Here is a 24,827-nt window from a genome sequence, read left to right as displayed (position 1 = left end):
TCCGGTTTTGTGCCGAGGTCTATCAATTCGATACCCCTAAAAGCTGTCCGGCGTCTCAACCTACGTCATGGTTCCATCCCAGGCAGGGTCTGCCTCGTCTTCTTTTTCTATCATAGATATTGTCCCTATAGACTTTTCAGGCTGGATCGCCTTCATCTATACGGATTGCATGACCCGCCCATCGCTACCTGTGGAGCCGGATTTTATCCACAACCTGACGGTCATCGTATCGCTCATAGATGTCATCGTTATGTAGGCTAGGGAATCGTCCATCCTCATGTAGGGGGCCAAAAATTCTTCAGGGGATTCTTCTCTTGAACGTGGCCAAGAGTTCGTAATTTCTCTTGCTAAGAACCCGTCTCCAAGGAATAAATGAGGACTGGCAAGAAAAAAATATAAAAAAAATATTTCGTTTAATTTAAGATTCCACTGAAATCATATTAAGATTTCAAAACAATCGGTTATTATTTCCTTCCTTATACTTTCATTCAATTTTGTCACAAATAATTAAACGAATTGTATGCGATAGACGGACCAGTAAGCGCTCAATTCTACTCTCATAAAATCTAAAGGGACTCTAGAGGAATTGCTAAGTTAACGATCTATACAAAAATCGTTAGCTTAGTTATCCTAGAATACGCAGCAGAAATTTCAAAGTGAAATTCGTTTTCCTTTAGATTTTATGGGAATAGAACTGAGCGATTAGCGTGTAGAGTTGAGTGCGCAGGCGGTAGTTGCTTCATGTCCTCAAGCGGTAGTCGCTTTATGTCTTATGTTTTATCAAACGCATTTTCTCAAAATGACGTTTTCCACATTTGCCGGAATTCTAACTCAGAATCATTATGAAATTGGGAGGTTTGATTCTTTACCAAAATATTTACTAAGAATATGAACCAGCTTTTGGGATGACATGAGTGGAAAAAATGTTGAAAATCGAAATATTTTTTTGAACGTCTGCAAAGTTTTTAATTTTGACAATTTTCAACTGCATTTAGGTCCATACTCCATAATTTAGTGATCCAAAATTATAACCTTTTTCGTTTCAGATAAAGAGCTTCGACCTTCACCAGAATAATGTCTCCTGACTTTTTTTATTTTTGGCTTAAATGTTCCAAAGAAATTCTCGAAACTTATTCGGAATATGACTAATATAATGTCTAAATTTAATTGAATTTCTTTTAATTCTTCTAAATAAAAAAAAAAAAATCTCAAAAAAGTAGGTGAAAATAAGCCTTCCGATGTGGTTTCTCCACTTAATATTGATTTACTATCTTTCTGTCTGCCACACGTACTTTCTTCAGAAACGGTCACGGTCCGGAACTACCCAACCGAAAAATCTGAAAAAAATATGGTCATCCATGCACGTGGTACTTAGGCCACAAAATACTTTCCGCTAATATCTGCTCTAATAAACTTAATAATAGTATGTTATTATATTTAAACATTTTACTGGACACACCTCTTATGTTCTACCTGAATTCATAAAATGTACATTATGTTTTGTAGCAATATAGGCTTTAATATGGGGCATCATCCTGGCGAGTTTGGTTGAAATTCTACTATCACTAGCAAAGTTATAATAGTTCAAAATTGTCTCTTTCGCGTCAAATTACTGGTCTCTAAGAGATAAATTGTCAGTACCATAAGGAATTGAATATCGGATATATTCAACAAATATACACCGCGAGCTGTATATTTGTCCTTGTTATGGACACCGTCACACGGGATATCCAACGTCCAGCGCCCTACACACTGCTTTATGCAGATTATGTTTTCCTAGCATCTGATAGCAAAAATGATCTCGAGCAACTTGTTCAAAAATGGAATGATCGCCTCATGCAACACGGTCTCAGATTGAATTTAAACAAAACTGAATTTTTGACGACCGATCCCCATGAAACAGGCACAATCACTGTCAGCGGCAGTGATCTGCCCAGAACTGAGCGATTTAAATACCTCGGGTCAACGCTATCAGCCAATGGAGAACTGCGTTATGAAATTGCTTCACGCATTAACGCAACCTGGATGAAGTGGCGTTCCACAACTGGTGTCCTTTGTGATCGACGTATCAACGAACGTCTCAAATCTAAAATTTACTGCAATGTCGTCCGTCCAGTCGCTCTCTATGGTTCTGAGTGTTGGTCGACCATAAAAGACAATGAACGGCGTCTCGCGGTAATGGAGACGAAGATGCTACGTTGGACTAGTGGCGTCACACGTTTAGACCACATCCGAAATGAGGATATCCGCGATCGTTATGGGGTTGCACCGATCGTGGAAAAGTTGCGAGAGAGGCGTCTTCGATGGTATGGTCACGCAATTCGTGCAAACGAGAATTCACTTGCAAAGATTGGTCTGAACATCGAAGTCGATGGTAAACGACCAAAAGGCAGACCTAAGCAACGGTGGCTTGATACGCTGGATGGGGATTTGAAAGCCTCGAGATTGCACCCAGATCAGGCATTCGATAGAGCCAAATGGCGAAGCCGATCACGACGAGCCGACGCCGCTTGTGAACGGGACAAAGGCTGAAGAAAAAGAAAAGAAGATACACCGCGAGCTGTGTATAAATGGAAACATCGTGAACCCAAATATTCTTAAACAAAACATTTTGGTGATGTCCTGATGACCTTTCATTCCTGGAACGACGAGCTTCCGGTCTCCGACTTGCCTCATTATTGAACTCCATTGTCCCAGATTTATTAACAAACATTTGTATTCAGATTACCACTAAATTTCGACTTAATATTATTTCATTAAACTACGATTTTACTTTAAAACTCACCTAGGGGGTACTTTCTTTTTTCCTTCTGAATTTATTCCACTGGGTTGCAATGCTGAAATACTCGGTGAGCCAGAAGCTGATGCTATTACTGAAGTACTATTCGAAGGTGACATAGGGGGTGCCGTCGGTTCGATAGCTGTGGCCGAATGTTTTCTTTCAAAACTTCCCATCGATACGGTTGCTTCGCTTTCACTCGAATCTCCACCACCACTACTGGTCGACATTTGTTGAACTATTTTCTGCGAACTGCTATTCTCATTTTCCTGCGCATCCTTCGATTCTTTCACCTCAATAACTGTTACAAAATGAGAACTCTCTGCAGCAGATGTACTATCCTGTTTGTTTATATTTTTTTCACTGTCCCCAAGAGAAAGTCTTCGGTTTGAAGTTAATTCATTAATACATTGGTTCAGAGCACCATTCTTCTGAATTTGCATGTTTCTGAAATCTTTTTCAGTTCCAGCGTCCTTGTCTTCATGTTCATCTTGCGATTCCGCTAGGATTGTGGCCACACCACTTGAATCCGATTGCTGGCTTTTTGTGTAGCGTCCAAAACGACTTATGCTATCCCTATCACGACTCCTTTCTCTGTCTCCACCCCGAGTCACAACTGTTTCACTTGATGACCGAAACAGGCCCTGCAAATAAATAAAGATATTAGCATCAGCATTGTAAGACTCTAGTTACATCATTAAATTGAAAAGGCCGTTTGAGATATATTTTTTTTAAAAGTTCCATCAATAGAAGTGGCAAGATTTTGAATCCCCAAAATTGAATCCCATTTGACATTTTTCTATGAATACTCATAAATTAACAGAAAATTTCTTAAACTTTCAGTCTTTACCTAGATTTCTAATTTAATCGTCAACAGTTCCTGTCGTGAACGTTGTTACCAAGCTGGGGTTCCTTAGACATCCCATGCTATTTTTAGTTTTTCTCAATTGCTTGCTTGGGGACGTTATAAAATTGAAAATTATGAGATATATGTCAGTGTTCAGATAATGATTTTTTTGTAATATGACAAACATTTTTTATTCATTTCAACAGTAACACGAAATTGATATATGTAGATATACTTGGATAGCTTATTTCTAATTCTTCTATACGAAGTCATAAACACATTTTTTTATTTAACTAAATACTGCGAAATAATAACCTTAAAGCAATTAAAAATGTAACTTTACAAAAAATGTAGAAACTCATTTGTTGCGTGTTAAGAATTACAAGACATTTTTCAGCGATAACATACTTAATTCGCCTAATGTATAGTGCTAGCTTTTTAGAATTGGCATTTCTTTGTAAATTAATATTTATTGGCTTTTTCATCTAGATTGAAATGACGATATATCTGCATTCTAGAATTAAAATTCCATACGCAATATTTAAATCAAAACCACATAGCAGAACATCAAGATGTTGTCAACATTTAGGACATTGCAGAAAAGCGTTAAATTGAATAGTCTAGGAAGTCTACTCTTTGCAGTATAGAGCAACACATTGTGATAAAACCTTTTATCGAGCTAATATATTTCCCTATTCCCCATTCGCTTTCAAAATCGTAATGCATCGATAAATATTGTATTACCTTATGGTATCGCACATGACGCTTTTTATGTGTGTTTATAAAAGTATTAGTAATTTTATTGTGTATTAGCAATTTCATAGTTTATCAATGTTTTCATAACTGATATTCCCGAATTATTTATTATTTTGGAAATAAGAAGCATACTGCCGGCCCTTCTGGTATGAAGAGTTTTTGATTTTAGTATGTGTAAAAAAGGTCTTTATATGACCAACAGTCATTTGTGTTTTTTTTAGCGATTACAATCATCATCAATGACGCAACAGCCGATGTCCGGTTTAGTCCTGCTAGAAATATAAACTGTAAACACCCGGTTTTGAGCCGAGGTCCCCCAATTCCATATCCTAAAAACTGTTGTCATCCTGACCTACGCCATCGACCCATTTGAGGCAGGATCTACTACGTTTTCTTTTTCTACCACAAATATTATCCTTATAGACTTTCTGGGCTGGATTATCCTAACCCATATGGATTAAAGGACCCGCCCACCGCCATCTATTACGCTGCATTTTATCATAAATTTCGTTATGTAGACTACAGAATTTTACAATTACAACAAAATATATTAATGGGATTAGTTTTGAATATTCTTGAAGTATAAAGAAAACAATTTTATATTTTTTTATACAAAATGAGGCTTTAAACAGAGAGTCTTGAAAGCACACATTTTCATTAAATAATACTAAAATTTTGAGGAAAGACAACAAAAATGTTATTTCGAAAAAACGCATTTGAAGTTTTTCCTATTGGGAAAAACGAATTGATTATAGATAAAGAAGCTAATGCTTATAACTATCTGAGGAATATTCGATTCATGATATCATTTTCAGGAATATCCTTACACAACTATACTCTATGAAAATTTTATTCATGATCCAGAAACGGGGCAATCGACTTTAATCTCACCAAAACAAATTTTCATGGTGACCATATCAAATTCATTCGATGAATCCGGATCGTTGTCCATTACATGAAGCCAAACGACATAACTAAAGGATAGTTGCCCATTGCCTCAAGTCTGCTCAACAGGTAAAACTAGTCTTTAGCCTCCAGTTTTCTTGATTCAATGACTTCGACCTTCGGTTGAGCTTTCTTCCGGTCCTTCTTCATGAACTTCCCCTTTAAATTATCATCATCATCAACGGCGCAACAACCGGTATCCGGTCTAGGTCGGCCTTAATAAAGAGCTCCAGACATTCCGGTTTTGCGCCGAGGTCCACCAATTCGATACCCCTAAAAGCTGTCTGGCGTCCTGACCTACGCCATCGTTCCACCTCAGGCAGGGTCTACCTTGTCTTCTTATTCTACCATAGATATTGTTCTTATCGACTTTTCAGGCTGAATGATCCTCATCCATACGGATTAGGTGACCCGCCCATCGCTACCTATCCTCACGGTCATGGTATCGCTCATGGATTTCGTCCTTATTAAAATTGGTTTACTGTCTGTCTGTCTGTCTGTCCGTCACACGCATTTTTTTCGGAGACGGTTATAGCGATTGAGACTAAATTTGGTAGAAAGGTGTGTGAACGCTCACGCATACAGTGAATTACATCCTTTTACGTCGAATTTAAGGGGGGACCCCATACATGCAAAAGGGGGGTGTAAAATTTTTTTTCATCAAATATAGTCATGTGGGGTATCAAATTAAAGGTCTCAATTAGTACTTTTCAAAGCCAATCTTAGTTTTGACATTCTTTGGAAGGGTCGGGACCGCGGGGGGTTTAAAGTGATCACTTTTTTAAGGGGGCCATTCTCAGAAACTACCTAACCGAAAAATCTGAAAAAAATCAGGAGGCTGCCACTATATGGTGCCTGGGCTACGAAATACCTTCCATGCCGATATCTGTTTAAATAAAGTTAATAATAATATATTACTACAATTTTTTGTAAGTGGTTAGAAACCCCCTTAAGTTGATCCTAATACCATGAAATTTTGCAGTGATATAGGCTATAATGTAGGGCATGATCTTACCAAGTTTGGTGGAAATCGCACTATTACTAACAAAGTTATAATACCTCAAATTTCTTGCTTCTTTGAAAATTGAAGACTATGAATGTCAATATCACCCGAAAGTGGATACTCTCACATAATATATGGATATATTACGTGCTACGTACTAAGAAACACACAAAACCTTTCGTACCTGAAGCGTCCAGCTTCCGGTTTCCCGACTTGTTAAACTATTTGCTGACACGTCGCACTTTTCCGGTGATAACAAAATGCAAAACCCTTGCATAGAAATTCATCAGGTGGCTCAATCCTCCTCTGAGGTGTACGTAAAAAAACTACATAATTTTAACATAACCGAACAATTGCAAAACACCTCAATATGACATGCTGAATTGCTTAATTTAGATAAAACCACCAGTAATAAATGATGAACATGAAACGAAGGCAACAAAAGCTCACCATCATCGTCCGCTAAATGCCACTTTTAATTCGAAAAACGAATTGATTTAATCTATCATGTTATAATCACCATTTTCCAGTTGTTGGTATAATGTATATTGAAGCTGCGTCTTAAATAAACTTATGTAAATTTGGAATTGGTATCGGATGATAGAGCAAACCGGAATCAAAAGCACTAGAAATACTGCAAGACAGTCCAAGCAATAGTAAAAGCAAGATGAGATAGGCCAAAGGGTGGCGTAGAAGATGTATAAACGCAAATTGTTTACTCGCGATTATATATTTACATAGAAGGATATGAAGAATGGAAAACAATGATTTCCCAAGTTTTATCAACTGCACCCATGCATACATATATCGAGATATTTGATAATAAGACCATGGGAGGAGTGTCAAAAAAAAAAAATAAAAAATTATATTTGAAAATCCACTGTTATTCCACCAAAATAAGAAAGTAAATAATACCAGATATGCATTAACTGATCTAACTTTTCCTTGCCTTAAGCATCGTTGTTCCCATATTTTTGTTGGAAGGTCAACATTTGCCCAAGTCTTTTAGCAACGGGACAGAGAGAACTCGAATCGGGCAGCGTTTCCAAAAATAAAAGAAAGATTATTCTAAACGCTGTTAGTTATACATGCTGGTCCCAAGTCCAAATAAGGGAGCAGAGTTTGAGATAATGCAACTAACCTTAACTTCAGCAAAATCAAATAAATTTGCAAAGATCATGGATTGTGATGTAGAAAGTATTAATCGGCGCAATGCATAATTAGAATAATTCAACCATGCTGATCCTACATACAAACTTCGGATCATGGTCCTGTGAGAAATTGAGACATGTACAAGTGAAATAGGGATATAATAGAACGTAAAAAAATTAGCCAAATCTACGTCTGAACTTGCGTGCATCATGAGGCCTAATGGGGTGATTACAAAAGTTACGGCATCGAGCGTCAATAGGGTAAGAATGACCATAAACTACTATTCTGAAGTAGCTCATGCATCCAATGTGTTGTCGAAATTGCTATTTCTGAAAGTTACCGCGATACCGCTTCGATAATCGCTTCGATCTCAAATCAAAACAACAAATTAGTAACAGTGATAACTTGCTCAGAGATCGACGAGCAGGTAGTAGGAATACTCCTAGCAGATATCAACCAAAGCATTTTCCCGCCCTCCATTTCCGCAAGCATTGTCGATATATGTTATATGACCTTTCCACCTGACCATTCGGAGAAGCAAGCGGGAATGCTACCAGAAGCTCTGCATGGAGGCTAATACGAATCCGTGGGGTACAGCCTACCAAGTTGTAATGAAGAAGATCCGCGGGCGAAAATCACCTCAGGTGACATGCCCACGGCTCTTGTTGCAAATAATTACAACTCTTTTCCCGCAGCAGGGGCAGGACGAAAGAGAACCGCAACTGGCAGCTCAGCAGGACGTCTTCTCGATCCCTAATGTTACCGAAGAGGAACTTTGGGAAATCTGCAGACGTATTGGGGACAGCAAGGCTCCGGAATTGGACGGAATTCCGAACAGGGCTCTGAAGGCGGCGGTCAAGGCCAGACCAAGGTGGTTCGCAAGCACATTCGAATCGTGCATGGCGGAAGGAGTGTTTCCCGCCCAGTGGAAGAGGCAGAAGCTGGTCTTCCTACCGAAGCCCCGAAAACCACCCGGCGTGCCCTCTTCATATCGTTTGTCTCTTAGACACCATGGGGAACATGTTGGAGAGGGTGATATACAACAGGCTGCTCCCGTTCATCGAGCTTGCGGGTGGTCTTTCAGAGCGGCAATATGGGTTTTGGCGAGCCCGTTCTACGGTCGATGCAGTAGCAAAGGTCGTGGAATTGGCTCGAAATGCAATGGCCATGGGCAAATGCTGTGCTCTGGTGACGCTGGACGTCAAAAATGCTTTTAACTCAGCCAACTGGGGCTGGATTAAGGGCGCTTTGGCCAAACTGGGTGTTCCTGGCTACTTGGCTCGGCTCATCGAGAGTTACCTTTCGGACAGACTTCTCTGGTACGAGACGGACGACGGGCCGAAGGAGTACATTGTGACAGCAGGTGTGCCTCAAGGTTCTGTATTAGGAAGGCTGCTGTGGAACATAATGTACGACGGAGTGCTTGGCCTTCGCGTGCCGGAGGAGACAACGTTAATTGGTTTTGCGGACGACTTGGCGGTAGTTGCAATTGCAAAGCATCCCGAGGACGTGGAGCTTTATGCAAATTAAGCCATTCATACCATCAAGTCATGGTTACGAATGGCCAAGCTGGACCTGGCGGACGAAAAGGCGGAAGCGGTCCTCATTACCAACCGTAGGAAGAACAACACGGTTACCATCCAGGTTGGTAATCGTGAGGTCGTCTCAAAATCGGTTGTCAAATACCTGGGGGTGATGATCGATGCCAAGCTGAGTTTCAAGGGACACTTGGATTATGCGCGAGAGAAGGCAGCAAATGCCAGCTCATCCCTTGCAAGGATGATGCCTAACGTGGGAGGGCCGAAGTATAGTCGCAGGGTACTCATCGCGGGAGTGGTGAGGTCGATCCTGCTATACGCGGCCCCTGTCTGGGCGGGAGCGTTGAACCACGCTGTCAACCGGAGGAAGATATGTTCGGCATACCGGCCAATTGCGCTAAGGGTGTGCAGCGCATTTAGGACGGCGTCGATGAAGGCAGTGTGTGTTATCGCAGGAATGATCCCTATAGATCTTCTAGCGAGCGAGGCACACTGGCTCTACGAAAAACGGAAGGCAAATCCAGCCGAGGTGAATGCGGATTTCCGAAAAGCCATCAGGAGAGAGTTGTGTGGCAAGTGGCAACAACGATGAGATAACTCCGACAAGGGCAGGTGGACCCATACATTGATCCCGTGTATCGAGAAATGGGTCAACCGAAAACACGGAGAATTGAATTACCACCTGACACAGTTCCTTACGGGACACGGTGGCTATAGGAAGTACTTGCATCGCTTCGAGTTGGACGAGTATCCCAACTGTCCTGAATGCGGTGCTACACTCGAAGACCCGGAGCACATTATGTTCTATTGTCCCAGATTTCTGCAGCAGAAAAGGAGGTTCAACAGCATCTTAGGGGCGGACATCGAGCCCTCCAACCTGGTGGAAGAGATGTTGAAGTCGGAGGAAAACTGGATGGCGGTAAATGAGGCAGTAGCCGTGGTGCAGACAAAACTCCTGGAGTTGGATCGAGCTCGGAAGACGGCGCGACGGAGACGTGACATGGACGAGCTGGTATAGCGAACCAGAGCCTCCCCCGCGAAGTAATACTTCACGGTGGTCCCGCGGAGAGGGGCGGAAGAGTGGGGGTGGTTTTAGTGGGTGTGAATCCCACACACTGCTGCAACCTGGCGGACGCTGCCAGATTTCCACCTCCATCCATAAAAAAAAAACCTTTCCACCACGTTATTCGATATCACTAAGCGCATTCACAACATCGACAAATTATTTTCTACCTTTCTGCTTCCTACTTCACTTGTTAAGAACTTCTAATATTGCCTGTATCTTGAAAAACCACTGAGAGCGCACCTCAGATGCTCAGTTAGTATGCACTGAGACAATATCTAGGGTTTGAGGAGCTCATCGGCTGGGTTAAACTTGCTATCGGAACTTAGATTAGATTAGTGTGATCGATACATGCAAACTACCAGGCATAATCGAGTGAGTTCATCTCCTCGTTATCGTCATAGACAATGTCATGCAGAACATTCAACGCCTATCGATCTACACGAGAGGTCCTCCTCTGACAATAAGATTAATTTCAAAAAACTTCAATTGTGGAATGACATGGATCGGAACTATCTTTGACAGTAACAGCGGCCTGTCCAGAATTGATCAATTTATGTATTTCAAATAGGAGCTCTTAGCTAAAAGAGAGCGACGTCATGAAATCGTTTCGTGAATCAACACAACCTGCATTCGTTAACAGACTGGCATTTCGTTGATATCAACCGAATGTTATCTAGAGGTAGCAAAAATATATGTTATATTTATTACACAACTGTACAAAAAAGGGCGAATTTTTTTAGCATATTTATTTTTAAAAAATCAGTTTAATGCGAAATTTATTCAGATGAAAGTATTTCAATCTCTCCCGACAAAAACATCAAAGTTATACTTGGCAATTTTCTTATCAACGTTTCTACGATCTTATCACAAAAAACTAGTCATTCACCATGACTACCTCCAGCAAACAATCTTAATGAATCACAAACCATTCTGAAATTTTATTTTCATTCACAACGAATACATTTCATGTATGAGGGCTAGCAGTCCTTGACTTTCGTTAGATCGGGTCAATTCAATTATCATTGCGTGATTAATGCACAATGCGCACACAAAGTCGCGTATTCCTAGCAATATGGAGAGCAATTAATTTACCAGATAAGATTCATTACGTGATTGCAATCCACTAATTTACACTACGACTTCAATTGGAAATTTTTTGAGAGTATATTTTATTTGAGGAACATCATGTTTGTAACAATCATTCACTTCTAGCCTCCATGTCTGCCCCCGTTTCGGTATATTAGTAGATGTACGCATCTATGCTGAAAATTGTTCTGCTATTTTTCAAATACCCAAGTACAAAGCTAGTACGGAGATAAGACTCCGATAAAACGGAAACATTAATATTCCTCACTTGTTGTTTGTATGGATATAGGGGAGATTAATGCATTGCGTGATTTCACATACATAAGCAACATGTACACGGTACATTGTATGACATTTTATTCAATTCGCTTTTTTTATGGCAAAATTGGCAGTTAGAACGTACATCAACATCGACTGCCAATCATATTGTGAACAGGTGTTCTTATTTTACCCGATAGCTAAATCGTACTTCAGTCTTCACAAGCACCCTCATAAACGCATGAGGAAACATCTCAAGAAATTTGCTAACGGTCAGGTTGAGTTTCGTTCCGAATTAATTAATGACAAGTGCACAACGGTTTTAAGAGCACCGTCTGGTATATTTTAACAAATTTTTAAGAACTTTTTCATAGAAAAATTTATTTATATATTAAATCCTTTACACACAAGAAAATATTCATTTTGGAACATTAAAAAAAAGTTCTAATTTGTATGGCCCCGATATGGCGGTAATATAGTTGCCTCAAAAAGTCACTTTTTAACGGGCTAGGCCTTAGTGTTCACTCCTTAGTGGATTATACAGCATTCAGTTTCACTACCATTGCACTTAACGCTGTGCAAATAATAAGCTCACAGCAGCGAGAAGCCTTAAAAACAATTCAAAATAGACATTAAAGTACAAGGCATCCGGTATAGCCCGTACCAGAATCAAGAACTTTGGATGAAAAAAAAAGAACGACACTTTCAATCATTTGACTCTTTTTTATGGTCGGAAAAAAGGATAAAACATGAACGAAAATTCATAATTCTGGTACGGGCTATATGTACATACAAAATTTGAGTCCAACCGGTCAAATAGATTTTTCACAATCATGTCAACTTATTCAAAAAGGTACAGACTTGGAACCCCCGCATTCTCTAGCTCTAAAATATCACAGTAGCGAAAACACGAGTACCCCCCATTATCATCAACGGCGCAACAACCGGTATCCGGTCTAGCCCTGCCTTAATAAGGAACTCCAGACACACCGGTTTTGCGACGAGGTCCACCAATTGGATATCCCTGAAATCTATCTAGCGTCCTGACCTACGTCATCGCTCCATCTCAGCCAGAGACTGTCTCGTCTTTTTTTCTACCATAAATATTGCCCTTATAGACTTTTCGCGCTGAATCATTCTTATCCATACGGATTAAGTGAGCCGCCCACCGTAGCCTATTGAGCCGAATTTTATCCACAACCAGACGGGCGTGGAATCGCTCATAGATTTCGTCATTATGTAGGCTAGGGAATCATCCATCCTCATATTGGGGCCAAAAATTCTTCTCTCAAGCGCGACCAAGAGTTCGCAATTTTTCTTGCCAAGGACTCAAGCCTCCGAGGAATACATGGGGACTGGCAAGATCATTGCAACTGATGGCCATATTCCAGCAGTTTTTCCATCGCTTGTCGCAGAGAGAAAATCTGATCTGTTACTGATTTGCCTCGAGTGAAGCCTCTTTGATATAGGCCAATTATTTTCTGAGAGTATGGGGCTACCCGGCCTAGCAATATAGCGGAGAATATCTTATAGATGGTACTCAGCAACGTGATACCTCTATAATTGCTGCACTGCGTGATATCCCCTTTTCATGAGACAGGCAATGCCCCGTTGCCAGTCGTCACGCATTGATTCGCTGTCCCATACTTCGAACATCAGTTGATGAACCGCTTGATGTAATTGGTCACCTCCATATTTAGCCAATTCGGCTGTAATTCCATCGGCTCCTGCCGAGTTATGGCTTTTAAGCCGGTGGATTGCACGGACTGTTTCTCCTATGCTTGGTGGTGGCAGCACTTGTTCCAGTTGTTCAATTGGTGGCACCTCCAACTCGCCGACATTTTGGTTGTTGAGCAGCTCACCCATCGCTCTGAAATGCTTTTGTCGGAAATCAGATTTCCCTCTTTGTCTCGGCAGGAGGAACAGCGAGGTGTATAAGGCTTCATCCTGCTGACTTGTTGGTAAAACTTCCGCGCCTGATGCGGTTGCTCCTTGTACTTTTCTACTTCACAGACTTATTGATTATCCCAGGCTTCCTTTTTCCGCCTGTGAAGTCGTCTCTTCGTTCGACGGAGTTCGTGATAAGTCTCTGCGCGTGCTCGCGTTCTTTGAGAATGTAGCATTTACTCGGTATGCTGCATTCTTCCGTTTCCTTGCTAGTTTATATTCATTGTCTAACCAACCATTCCGACTTTTCCTGCGGATATTGGACCATCCACTTCTCCCTTATAGGTGTTACGGAGGACTGTGTTGTGAATATATTCACTCTCACTCAATTGTCAGAGGGGATTGTAGGCGGTGTTGTAATTCGAGCTCGGAGCATTATGACAACAAGACAGTGATCTGAGTCTATATTAGCCCCCCTATATGTTCTGACATTCATCAAGACTGAAAGATGGCGGCGTTCGATCAGCACGTGTTCACTTTGGTTGAGAGTGGTCCCTTCTGGAGAGACCCATGTATGTTTGTGGACCGCATTTCCCGCAAACCAGGCACTTCCAACAACCATTTCGTGCGATACTGCTAACTCATTCCTTATGTAAGCTATGGGAGCCGACGCATCGCCTAAACACAGGCTTCGTTTCTATTTGACTGTTGAAATCTCCAAGTATGATTTTGTTATTATACTTGGGACAGGCTTCGAGGGTCTGCTCAACTGCCTCGTAGAAGGTATCCTTCTCCGACTCTGCAGTCTCCTCTGTGGGGACGTGAAGGTTTATGAGGTTAATATTTCTAAATTTGCCTCACAAGCGCAGATTGCATAGCTTTTCGCTTATATTTTCAAAGCCGATAACAGTAGGTTTCATTTGTTGGCTGACTAAGAAACCTACACTGAACACATGGTTTACTGGATGGCCGCGATAATATATGGTGTAGTGGCTCTTCTCCAGGAAACCGGTCCCTGTCCAGCACATTTCTGTTGTATCAGCCTTGTATTGGGACAGGGCATCAACTAGCTGCTCAGCAGCATTCGGTCTGGAAGCGCACGTTACATGAGAAAATGCACAAATCGTGATTCCGTTGTCGTTGCCGGGTTCGACGTTTTAAAATCCATCCTGTCCGAGGCTCCTTCGCTCGTAACTTGTGATTGTCAACCCTACACCCCTGAGTACCACCATTTATCAAGATGATAGAAGATGCCATAGAGTGTGAAACGTTTCGAATGATGGATGTCATTTGGAGAGGCGATAGAGATTTAATTTTCAACGATCCCCGCGGGGGAAGGGTGGGAAGGTATTTAGGAGAAGGAGAAAGTTTATTGCGGTCGAAACCGTTAAAGAACGAAATGTAAAGTCTTTTTTTCTAACGACGTTATAAAATCGTGGCAGTCACCTCCTCCTTAAAAATTATGGTTCCCCAAAGATGTCATCATAATAAAATTGAATTTTCCAAAGTCGGGCGTAAAGAGGGAGAAGGTGCAGGAGTATAGAGGAAATTGCCTTCTCGTTGTGGTCATCTCCCTTAAAAATTTACGGTGTCCCAAATGTGACTATTTTCATATCATTAATAAGCTTATTAGGAGATACGTTTCCTTACCAACAAGCTTAGAAATGATATAAAAATAGTATCAGAGAGTATATTCACACATCTTGGGATACCATTAGAAAGCAGTGTATTCAGACCTCAGGCAAGTCGATTAACTTTTGGAAATATGAAATAGCGGTTAGACAGATAGAGAGATCAAAAATTGAGTCGTTACTTTAAAAATATTCTCCATTCTTTTGGAATTCTCATTACGAAGGTCTTCATTTGTTATATTTGTTATATATTACAGTAAACTTTCACTGACAGAGAATAAAGTGTGCAATCCATCATCATATAAATATAGTTTCCTAAAATTATTCAATCAACTTTCAATTTGCCCACACTATTTGCACTTTTGAATGTTAAGAACTAAATAACTGCACTCATAAATTTAAAAAGTCAGGTTATATTGGAAATTAGAAATGCTAATCATTAGTAAATCGGGTCAACGATGCAGTTGCTTATGAGACATGGAAAAGTTGCAATACTGCCAAGTTTCTAGGTGATAGACTGACTTGGGAAATCAATCTGCTCATCGCATTTTTAGAATAGGACAGCATGATTCGCTCGAATGAGTAATGTAAGTACTTCAAAGTTAGGCAATAAGCATTATAATCAGAATGGAATAAAACGATTACTTTCTGTTGCAAAATCTACACTAATTCAGATCACAAAGTGGCGAGAATGTGAATATGTAATGTCAACAGCTTTTGCAAATGCACTCGATTCAATACGAGCTCAGAAAAATTACGAGGAGTGTAGCCTGTACTGATGACTTGTGTATTATCGTTAGATATGGAATTTCTCCATGTTTCACTTGCTTACCCGTTTCGCCCAAAACTTTATTTTATCCGAAACTGAAGACATATTCCAAATATTTAGATAATCCTATTTGAATAGCAACTTATTATCCACAAGACACTGGAATTTGATCACTTTTATTCAATCATGCAAACACCACATAATTTCCACGAATTTCATATATTGGACCAAATCTTCACCACCGTGTATCACATAACTACACATTTCATCCTTACAAATTATCCAGAGGGACTCCGTTTTAAAGATTTTAACAACTTCGCATTTACACTTGCTCCACCCTTCTCACCGAAATTACTGAACTTTTCCCAAGCCAAGATAAAAAACGATGGCTTCTACTTAAAAAATAGAAATTTTAGTAAAAACATGTACACTTCAATTGATAACACGAATCTGATAAGATAAGGTCGCCGGAAAACTTGCTGCTCGTTCTACCATACGCTTTTTACTACCCGAATAGGTGAGCTTCTATGAACTTGAAATGTGGCCAATAGCTTCGAAACGAACAATGCATAGACAATGAAAGCAAATAAAGTAATAGTCGGGGACCGGGTTATGTTACAAGTACGAGCCTACACATAATGGAATTGGAAGCAGCACTTTGATTTCGACTACTCTCTTGAATTTAAATAACAACACTACTTTCGCTGCTTCGCTTCAAACCAGTGATCTATCCAAATATCGGCGTTTTCCCATTAGTTCGATTTTTGTTCGAACGTTTCTCCCTGCTATGATTTCACTTTAGGTGTGTCGCCACACCATTCGGATTGTTGCATCGATTTATTTACATAGTTTATTCAAGCAATCAATGTCGCATAATTCCGAAAACTCGATAGTGATGAGCTAAGGTTAGTCTGGACCAGATTATTTGATTTCACATATTTTAATATGCGGAAGCGAATGATGAAATTATCTTAAGTTCAGATAAAGTGTTAACATTTAAGTTCATATTGAAGGCTAAAAGGTCAAATCATTACAAAATTAATTCAGTAGTGGAACACTTTATGTGCACACAACTAAGGGAAGGAGCAATACTGGACGAACCGACAGTATCTGATGAAAACTGATAAGAGAAGATTTCTCAATGCGAATATGCATATCTAAATACTTAAGTAGTGCCAGTAATGTGCTCACATTCCTGCTTGTATGTAGTAGGTCTTAACAGCGAGCGAGCTGAGCCGAATTAAAAGCTCTCTTGTAATGTCGCAACTTAGTTTGATAAAAAGTTAACACCCAAGCTCATCAATAAACTAATTTAACGAGATTATGAATCTTACAACGATCTAAAGTACTCCTAGACTCATAAACAAAATCTGCATACGCTGCATATTTAATATTCTTTGATATCTGTGCAATTTCTTATTGTGGCTCTTGCCTGAAGTTAAATTTATCTGCAATTGTGGCTCTAGTCGGACACCATTTCTCGCTATAAAAATCTATTACAAGGTTCTCCTATATGATGGTCAGAAATCAATTTTTTCTTTCATATATATTTTGAAAGCAAGATATGTTCGGTTCGGTCAAAGGGTAGTATAGGGCCCAGGGCGAAACGTGGATTGGTACCCACGATGGAGCATAAAACCTGGGAAACGCCTGTTGGACCAACACCAAGAGCTCTACTACCCAACCCTATCTCCACCTCCTGATCACTGGGAGTTTCTGTCTTTATGAAAAACTGCAGACAGAGAAGAATGAGGGCGAGTCTCCCGCGCCTAAAAACGGGACAAATTTTACCAACTGGTCCTCCAGGTTGGGGATTGAGTAGGGCTGACAACCCTACACGGAAAACCGATGTTACGAAGCCACGAAAGGAGCCTCGGACAGGATGGATTTTAAAACGACGAATCCGAAAACGACAACGAATTAACGATTTGCGCATTTTCTCATGGAACGTGCGCTCCCTGTACAGACTGAATGCTGCTGAGCAGCTAGCCGATACCCTGTCCCAATATAAGGGTGATGTAACAGCGTTGCAGAAGATGCGCTGGACAGGGACTGGTTTCCTGAAGAAGAGCCACTGCACCATATATTATAGCGGCCATCCAGTAAACCATGTGCTCGGAGTAGGTTTCTTAGTCAACCAAAAAATGAAACCTACTGTTATCGGCTTTGAAAATGTAAGCGAAAGGATATGCACTCTGCGTTTGCGAGGCAAATTTAGAAATATAAGCCTCATAAACGCTCACGCCCCTACAGAGGAGATTGCAGAGTCGGAGAAGGATACCTTCTACGAGGCAGTTGAGCGGACCCTCGAAGCCTGTCTCAAGTATAAGCATAACGGACTGCGCATTATTCAGTTAGCAGTATCGCACGAAATGTTTGTTGGAAGTACCTGGTTTGAGCGGAAAGCGATGCACAATCATACGTGGGCCTCTCCAGACGGGACCGCTTTTAACCACATTGACCACGTGCTGATTGAAGGGCCAATATATCTCGTTGGCATGGTGCTCCGAGCTCGAATTACGACACCACCTACAATCCCCTCTGACAATCAGGTGAGAGTGAACACTGAAGCCATCCACAACGCAGCCCTCCGCGACACCTATAAGAGGGAAATGGATGCCGCAATAACCGCAGTCAACAGAAGTCCTGGAGATAAAGCATCAACAAATGATCTTCACAACCACCTGAAGAACGTTATGATTAATACGGCCACAAAGATACTTGGCCCAAGCTGCAAAAAAAATCGGAACGGCTGGTTTGACGATGAATATAAGCTAGCTATTATACATCACGGAAGAATGCAACATAACGAGTAATGTTGCATTCTCAAACAACGCGGGCACGCGCAGAGATTTATCACGAACTCCGTCAAGCGGAGAAGCGACTTCACAGACGGAAAAAGGAAGCCTGGGAGAACCAACAAGTCTGTGAACTAGAAAAGTACAGGGAGCAACCGCACCAGGCACGGAAGTTTTACCAACAAGTCAGCAGGATGAAGCCTTATACACCTCGATGCTCATCCTGCCGAGACAAAGAGGGAAATGGATTTCTGACAGAATGGGCATATTGGAGCCATGGGTTGAGTACTTTGATGAGCTACTGAACAACCAGAACATCGGCGAATTGGAGGTCCCACCAACTGAAGACGACAGACAAATACTGTCACCACCAAGTATAGGAGAAACAGTCCATGCAATTCATCGGCTTAAAAATCATAGGTTGCCAGGAGCCGATGGAATTACACCCGAATTAGTTAAATATGGAGGTGACCAGTTACACCAAGTGGTTCATCAACTTGTGCTCAAGGTATGGGACAGCGAATCAATACCTGACCATTGGCAACGAGGCATTATCTGTCCCATACATAAAAAGGGAGATATCACACAGTGCAGCAATTATATAGGTATCACGTTGCTGAGTGCCATCTATAAGATATTCTCCGCTATTTTACTAGGCCGGATAGCCCTATACGCCCAGAATCTCATTGGTCCATACCAAAGAGGTTTCACTCCAGGCAAATCAGCAACAGATCAGATTTTCCCTCTGCGGCAAACGATGGAAAAACTGTTGGAATATGGACACCAGTTGCACCATTTATTCATCGATTTTAAAGCCGCCTATGATAGCATAGCCAGGGTAAAACTGTACACGGCCATGAGAGAATTCGATATCCCGACGAAATGGATAAGACTGACTAGGCTGACCCTGACCAATGTGCGAGGCCAGATAAAAGCAGCAGGATCACTCTCAAGACCATTCGACATCAGCAACGGTCTACGACAAGGGGATGCGCTATCATGCTGATCCGTGATGCTGAGGTAAATGCAAGAGGTACGATCCTCTTTAAGTCCACCCAAATACTGGCCTATGCTGACGATATCGACATCATCGGAAGAACGACCCGAGACGTACAAACTGCCTTCATCCAGATCGAGCAGACGGCGCGAGATCTTGGGCTGCACATCAATGAAGGCAAGACAAAATATATGGTGGCAACGTTAGCACCGAAAACCAACCAACCAACATCAAACCGAACTGGTCAAACGGGAAGAATAAAGATAGGAGACTACAACTTTGAGACCGTTGATAATTTCTCCTATGTAGGGTCGAAAATCACAAACAATAACAGCTGCGATGGTGAAATCTGCGCACGGTTGTTGGCTGTCAACAGAGCCTATTTCAGCTTACAAAAACTGTCTCACCATAGGGTCAAAGCTCTTACTGTACAAGACAATGATGTTGACAGTTCTCATGTATTCCTCGGAGACTTCGATTCTTAGCAAGAAGAATTGCGAACTCTTGGCCGCGTTCGAGAGAAGAATTCTCCAAAGAATTTTTGGCCCCTACATGAGGATGGGTGATTCCGTAGCCTACAAAACCACAAAATCTATGAGCGATACCATGACCATCAGGTTGTAGATAAAATCCGGCTCAATAGGTTACGGTGGGCGGATCACTTATTCCCTATGGATGAGGATGATCCACCCCGGAAAGTCTATAAGGGCAATATCTATGATAGAAAAAGAAGGCGAGGTAGACCCTGCCTGAGATGGAACGATGCCGTAGGTCAGGACGCCAGACAGCTTTTAGTGCTATCGAATTGGTGGACCTCGGCGCAAAACCGGGATGTCTGGAGTTCCTTATTAAGGCAGGCCTAGACCGGATACCGGTTATTGCGCCGTTGTGGATGATGATACAGCCTGCATTCAAAACAAAAACTTTAAACGATTTTTTCTCGAAATCATATTTTTCAACTGGTGGGAAACATTTCGTTCAACCGATCGGATACACAAATAAGGATACACAAATCGAAAAGAGTATTTCAAAACATTTGAATAACTGTATTACTGAATACAAGCTATATTCATTAAACAGAATACCTTTAATAACTCATTTTAAATAGCTAAGGACGAGCTGCTTTGCATACTCAAGGAACTAGCAATTAAACATTTCAAAATTAGTTTCCCGATCCCAAAGAAATAGACTTTTTGTTCTTATACAGCCTTTCGATTTCTTTACATTAGATTTTTAGGAATCACACAAGTTTAAAAATTAGATCAGTAGAACCTCAAAGAAACAAAAGCTCGCTCTTGAATCATGGATGTCTATCAAATATAAATACATAATAGCAGCTCATACAAAGAAGCGTTCATTGCTTCTTTCGTTCTCGTTTGAAAATATCTACTGCTGAAACTACTTCAATTTTCAACAAAATACTAAATGTAATTCCAGAATATAGCGAAAGAAAGCAGTAATTTTCTAATCCTGAAAACTTGATTCCCAAACGAAACTTATATCCTTCCCTGAGAAATGCATACATTGTGTTTCTTGCATAAACTTTGTAACATCTTTATCAAAATAATGTTTCGAAATAACGAACACATTCGAAATAGCGAACAAGTTTTGTTTTATTTTATTCGCTATTTCGAGAGCTTACTAATAATTATTAAAGGATGAGTTCCATGACCAAGTGCTCTTAACATTTATGAAATTCAATCATTTAGATTGAATTCGACTCATGATTATTTTAGTTTATACAGGGTGTCCCGTTTATGATGATCACATTTTAATGGTGGATAGTGCAACAAGTGGTACTGAGGAGAATTAATCTATGAAAGGAGCACTCTATCTTTTTCAGTTACACATTTATAACGTTCTTCGTGAATAATGTCAATTTTCGACTCCCTTAATCATTTAAAAATTTCTTATAAATGGATATTTTCGATTGCGAAGATCATCATCACTTCGAAGATATAACTTCAAATTTAAAAAAAAAATCAAAATCGATTTTTTATCTAAATTTCAAACTTACAAGGTGAGTATGAGAGACGAGTAGCATTTGAGATCTATGCGGCACATAGAGCAAAGGTATGAACTTGAAGTGTCATTAAATTAATAATGCAATCAGCAAGTGCGCGTAAGAGTGGCCAAAACTCTATTTCAAAGAAATTTAATCTGAATTTCAGTATGAAAACTGTTCGAAGATAGTTACTGCCTGAGACATATTATCTGCTCTGGTAACAATGCGCCGCCGCTTTGTAATAAACAAATACAAATTATGCCATTACATCATCATCACTGCATCTACACAATCATGAATAACTTGCGAGGTTGTATTCAGTGATAGTATTAAATCAGACCGGAACTTTCAACTGTTTGATGCAACTTTGCCGCATCATCTTCCTTGCTCGCGATAACAATTTACGGTGTCTAGTGCGATATTATGTGCACCGCTTTTGTTGTTTTCACAATATAAAAGCACAATTTGCTGCAAAGTCGATATAAACACGAAATTGGCATTAGTTGTATGCATGTGCATGAGCCTATACTGGAAATTTACTAGCTTTTCTCTGGTCTAGCCATAAAGCATTATCATTGAAAACACATTAAGACTATGTTGAATGATAGATGCAACTGAGCGTTTCCAAAAAAGTTATATACGAAGCTATATTCAACATCTAGTCGAATTATTTTGAACAGATATCAACATAGGCGTGAGTGTTCATAAAAGAAAGAAATTTTCAATTTCCATGGGATATAAATAAAATGAACAAATTATTTCTATTTTTTCAATGTGATCTGAATTTTGTTGCACACATTCCCCTCCTGAGCGACTGAGAGTTTTTTACTTTAAGGGGATCGTCTAGTTTCATGACCGTTTTTTAAGGTTTTGTGTGAAATAACTCAATGATTGTCTGGCTGTTGTACCAGATTTTCTCGGAAACGATTGAAGCAATTGTCATGGAATTTGGTGAAACCCTGTGAGGGTACATATAATGAGTAGCATCATTTTGCGAAAGGTGATATAATTTTTTTTTCACAAAGTACGGCCATGTAGGATATCAAACGAATCGGAAACTGATATAATTGTTGATAGTGAGCGAAACATAGGAGAATGGGAGCTATGTACTTCGAAAAGTGAACCTATCCAACAGAAAAATCTGAAAAGATTGTAGTTGTACGAAATCTAGACGTCAAAATACAACCGATTCTAATATCTGCTCAAATAAAGTTCAAATTTACCGGAAATCCCATGGGGCTATTATAAGTGATAATATAATAAACAATTTTGGAAAGTTTGAAAAAAGCCAAATACTATTAACTAAATTTTAGAAGGTCAAAACTGTGCGATCCATGTGAATTTATCGCACTCTAAGGCATATATCACGTCATCATCATATAAAGTCAACTCATATAGACGGTGGAGTTGGAGTTTGATAATACATATATCGAAGACTTTTATATTTTTAGCTATGTAAGATGAACACAAAGCCTTTATACCCAAAGCGTCCAGCTTCAATAATTTATCAATTTTCTTAGTAACACTTATGAAATTTTTTTAAGTCATTATATTAACAAAAACGGAGACACACGACCCAACAGGAACCCATATAAAAAAAGTTGCTCCACTGAAATCAAAAATACCAACGCTATTTTAATCGTGAGATTAGATGTTCTACTAAAAGAAAGTTACAATTCCAAAAAAATAATTGTATAGCCAAAACAAGTCGGGAAACCGGAAGCTGGACGCTTCAGGTACGAAAGGTTTTGTGTATTTCTTAGTACGTAGCACGTAATATATGCATATATTATGTGGGAGTATCCACTTTCGGGTGATATTGACATTGATAGTCTTCAATTTTCAAAGAAGCAACAACTTTGACGTATTATAACTTTGTTAGCAATTGTGCGATTTCCACCAAACTTAGTGTGATCATGCTCTATATTATAGCCTGCATCACTGCAATTGCGTGCTGCTAGGATGAATTTAAGGGGGGTTTGCAGCCAATTACAAAAAATTATAGTAATATACTATTATCAACTTGATTTGAACAGATATCGGTATGGAAGGTATTTCGGAGCCAGATCAGATTTTACGGTTGGGTAGTTTCTGAGAATGGCCCCCTTAAAGATATGATCACTTTCAACCACACGCACTCACAACCTTTTCAACAAATGTCAAAACTAAGGCCGGCTTCAAAAAGTACTAATCGAGACCTTTAATTTGATACCCCATATGATATTTGATGAAATAAAAATTTTACACCCCCTTTTGTATGTATGGGGACCCAGCCTTAAATTCAACGTAAAAGGATGTAACTCACTGTATGTGTGAGTGTTCACAGTTTCCACCTTTCTACCAAATTTGGTGTCAATCGCATATAGCATATGGGTCACAGATTCGACTGGTGGAGCGGCGATATGGGCTTGCGGTCGACAGGCCATACAATGTACTGCAAGTCAGGCAGCGGAGGTGCCTACAGAAACGTGATGGGACGATTCAGAGGCCGTTCATCTCCGCAGATCACGTGTCCCATCCTCCTACTGAAAATCATCCAGAGGTTATTCCCCCAGCAAGAGGAGAGCACCTACACATTCCAACCACCTCTGAAGCGTTCATGTCCGAGGGGATATTTCCAACGGCATGGAAGCGACAGAAGACCCGGCAGACCCATATGTCTTCTGGACGCGGTGGGGAAAATATTAGAGCGGGTAATCTATAATAGATTACTCCCGGTTGTTGAGAGCCAAGATGGCCTTTCAGATCGGCAATATGGGTTACGTAAAGCCAGATCAACCATTGATGCCATCAAATTGGTTACTGGCTTGGCCGAAAATGCAATTCACGGAAAGGATAGTACCAGCAAATATTGCGCAGTAGTAACCCTGGATGTGAAAAATGCATTCAATTCGGCCAATTGGAATCTAATATGGTATTCCCGCCTATCTCGCTGCTATCGTCGATAGTTATCTAACTGAAAGGAGGCTCTGGTATGACACTGATGACGGAGTGCTGTTAAAAGTTGGCTAGAGAGCTCTGGTCTGACACTTGCGAAGGAAAAAACAGAAGCAGTCCTCATCACTAAGCGCCGGAAGAGAAATTACGCCTGCGTTAGAATCGGGAATCATATCATCACTTTCAAGTCGACCATTAAATACTTGGGGAGTGGTGATAGACAGGAAGCTCAGTATGTTTGTGATAAATCATCCACTGCTAGTATGGCCTTGGCGAGGATGATGCCGAACGTGGGAGGGCCACGGCATACCTCTAGGTTGCTTATAGCCAGAGTGGTGACCTCAATCATGCTCTATGCGACCCCAGTTTGGAG

At 40.4% G+C, this 24,827-nt stretch overlaps 1 protein-coding gene across 2 annotated transcripts in view; it reads right to left on the bottom strand.

Annotated features, from left to right (window-relative positions):
- The window catches only part of LOC119656596 (active breakpoint cluster region-related protein), a 101,514-nt gene that overhangs the window by 62,700 nt on the left and 13,987 nt on the right, over positions 1–24,827 (bottom strand). The window contains exons 1-2 of one of the 2 annotated variants that reach the window (XM_038063023.1): positions 15,781–16,387; positions 2,786–3,423 (exon numbers count right to left, since the gene is read on the bottom strand). In XM_038063023.1, coding sequence (XP_037918951.1) covers positions 2,786–3,423; positions 15,781–15,822 — 680 coding nt within the window. In that variant the 5' untranslated portion in view covers positions 15,823–16,387. Of the gene's footprint in view, positions 1–2,785; positions 3,424–15,780; positions 16,388–24,827 lie in introns of those variants that run through there. The other variant, XM_038063022.1, reaches the window with a different exon arrangement.

Source organism: Hermetia illucens, chromosome 5 (assembly GCF_905115235.1).
Source record: "Hermetia illucens chromosome 5, iHerIll2.2.curated.20191125, whole genome shotgun sequence".
Classification (NCBI taxonomy): Eukaryota; Metazoa; Arthropoda; class Insecta; order Diptera; family Stratiomyidae; genus Hermetia; species Hermetia illucens.
The sequence above is the reverse complement of the archived record's forward strand: the minus strand, read 5'-3'. Positions and strand labels throughout refer to the sequence as shown.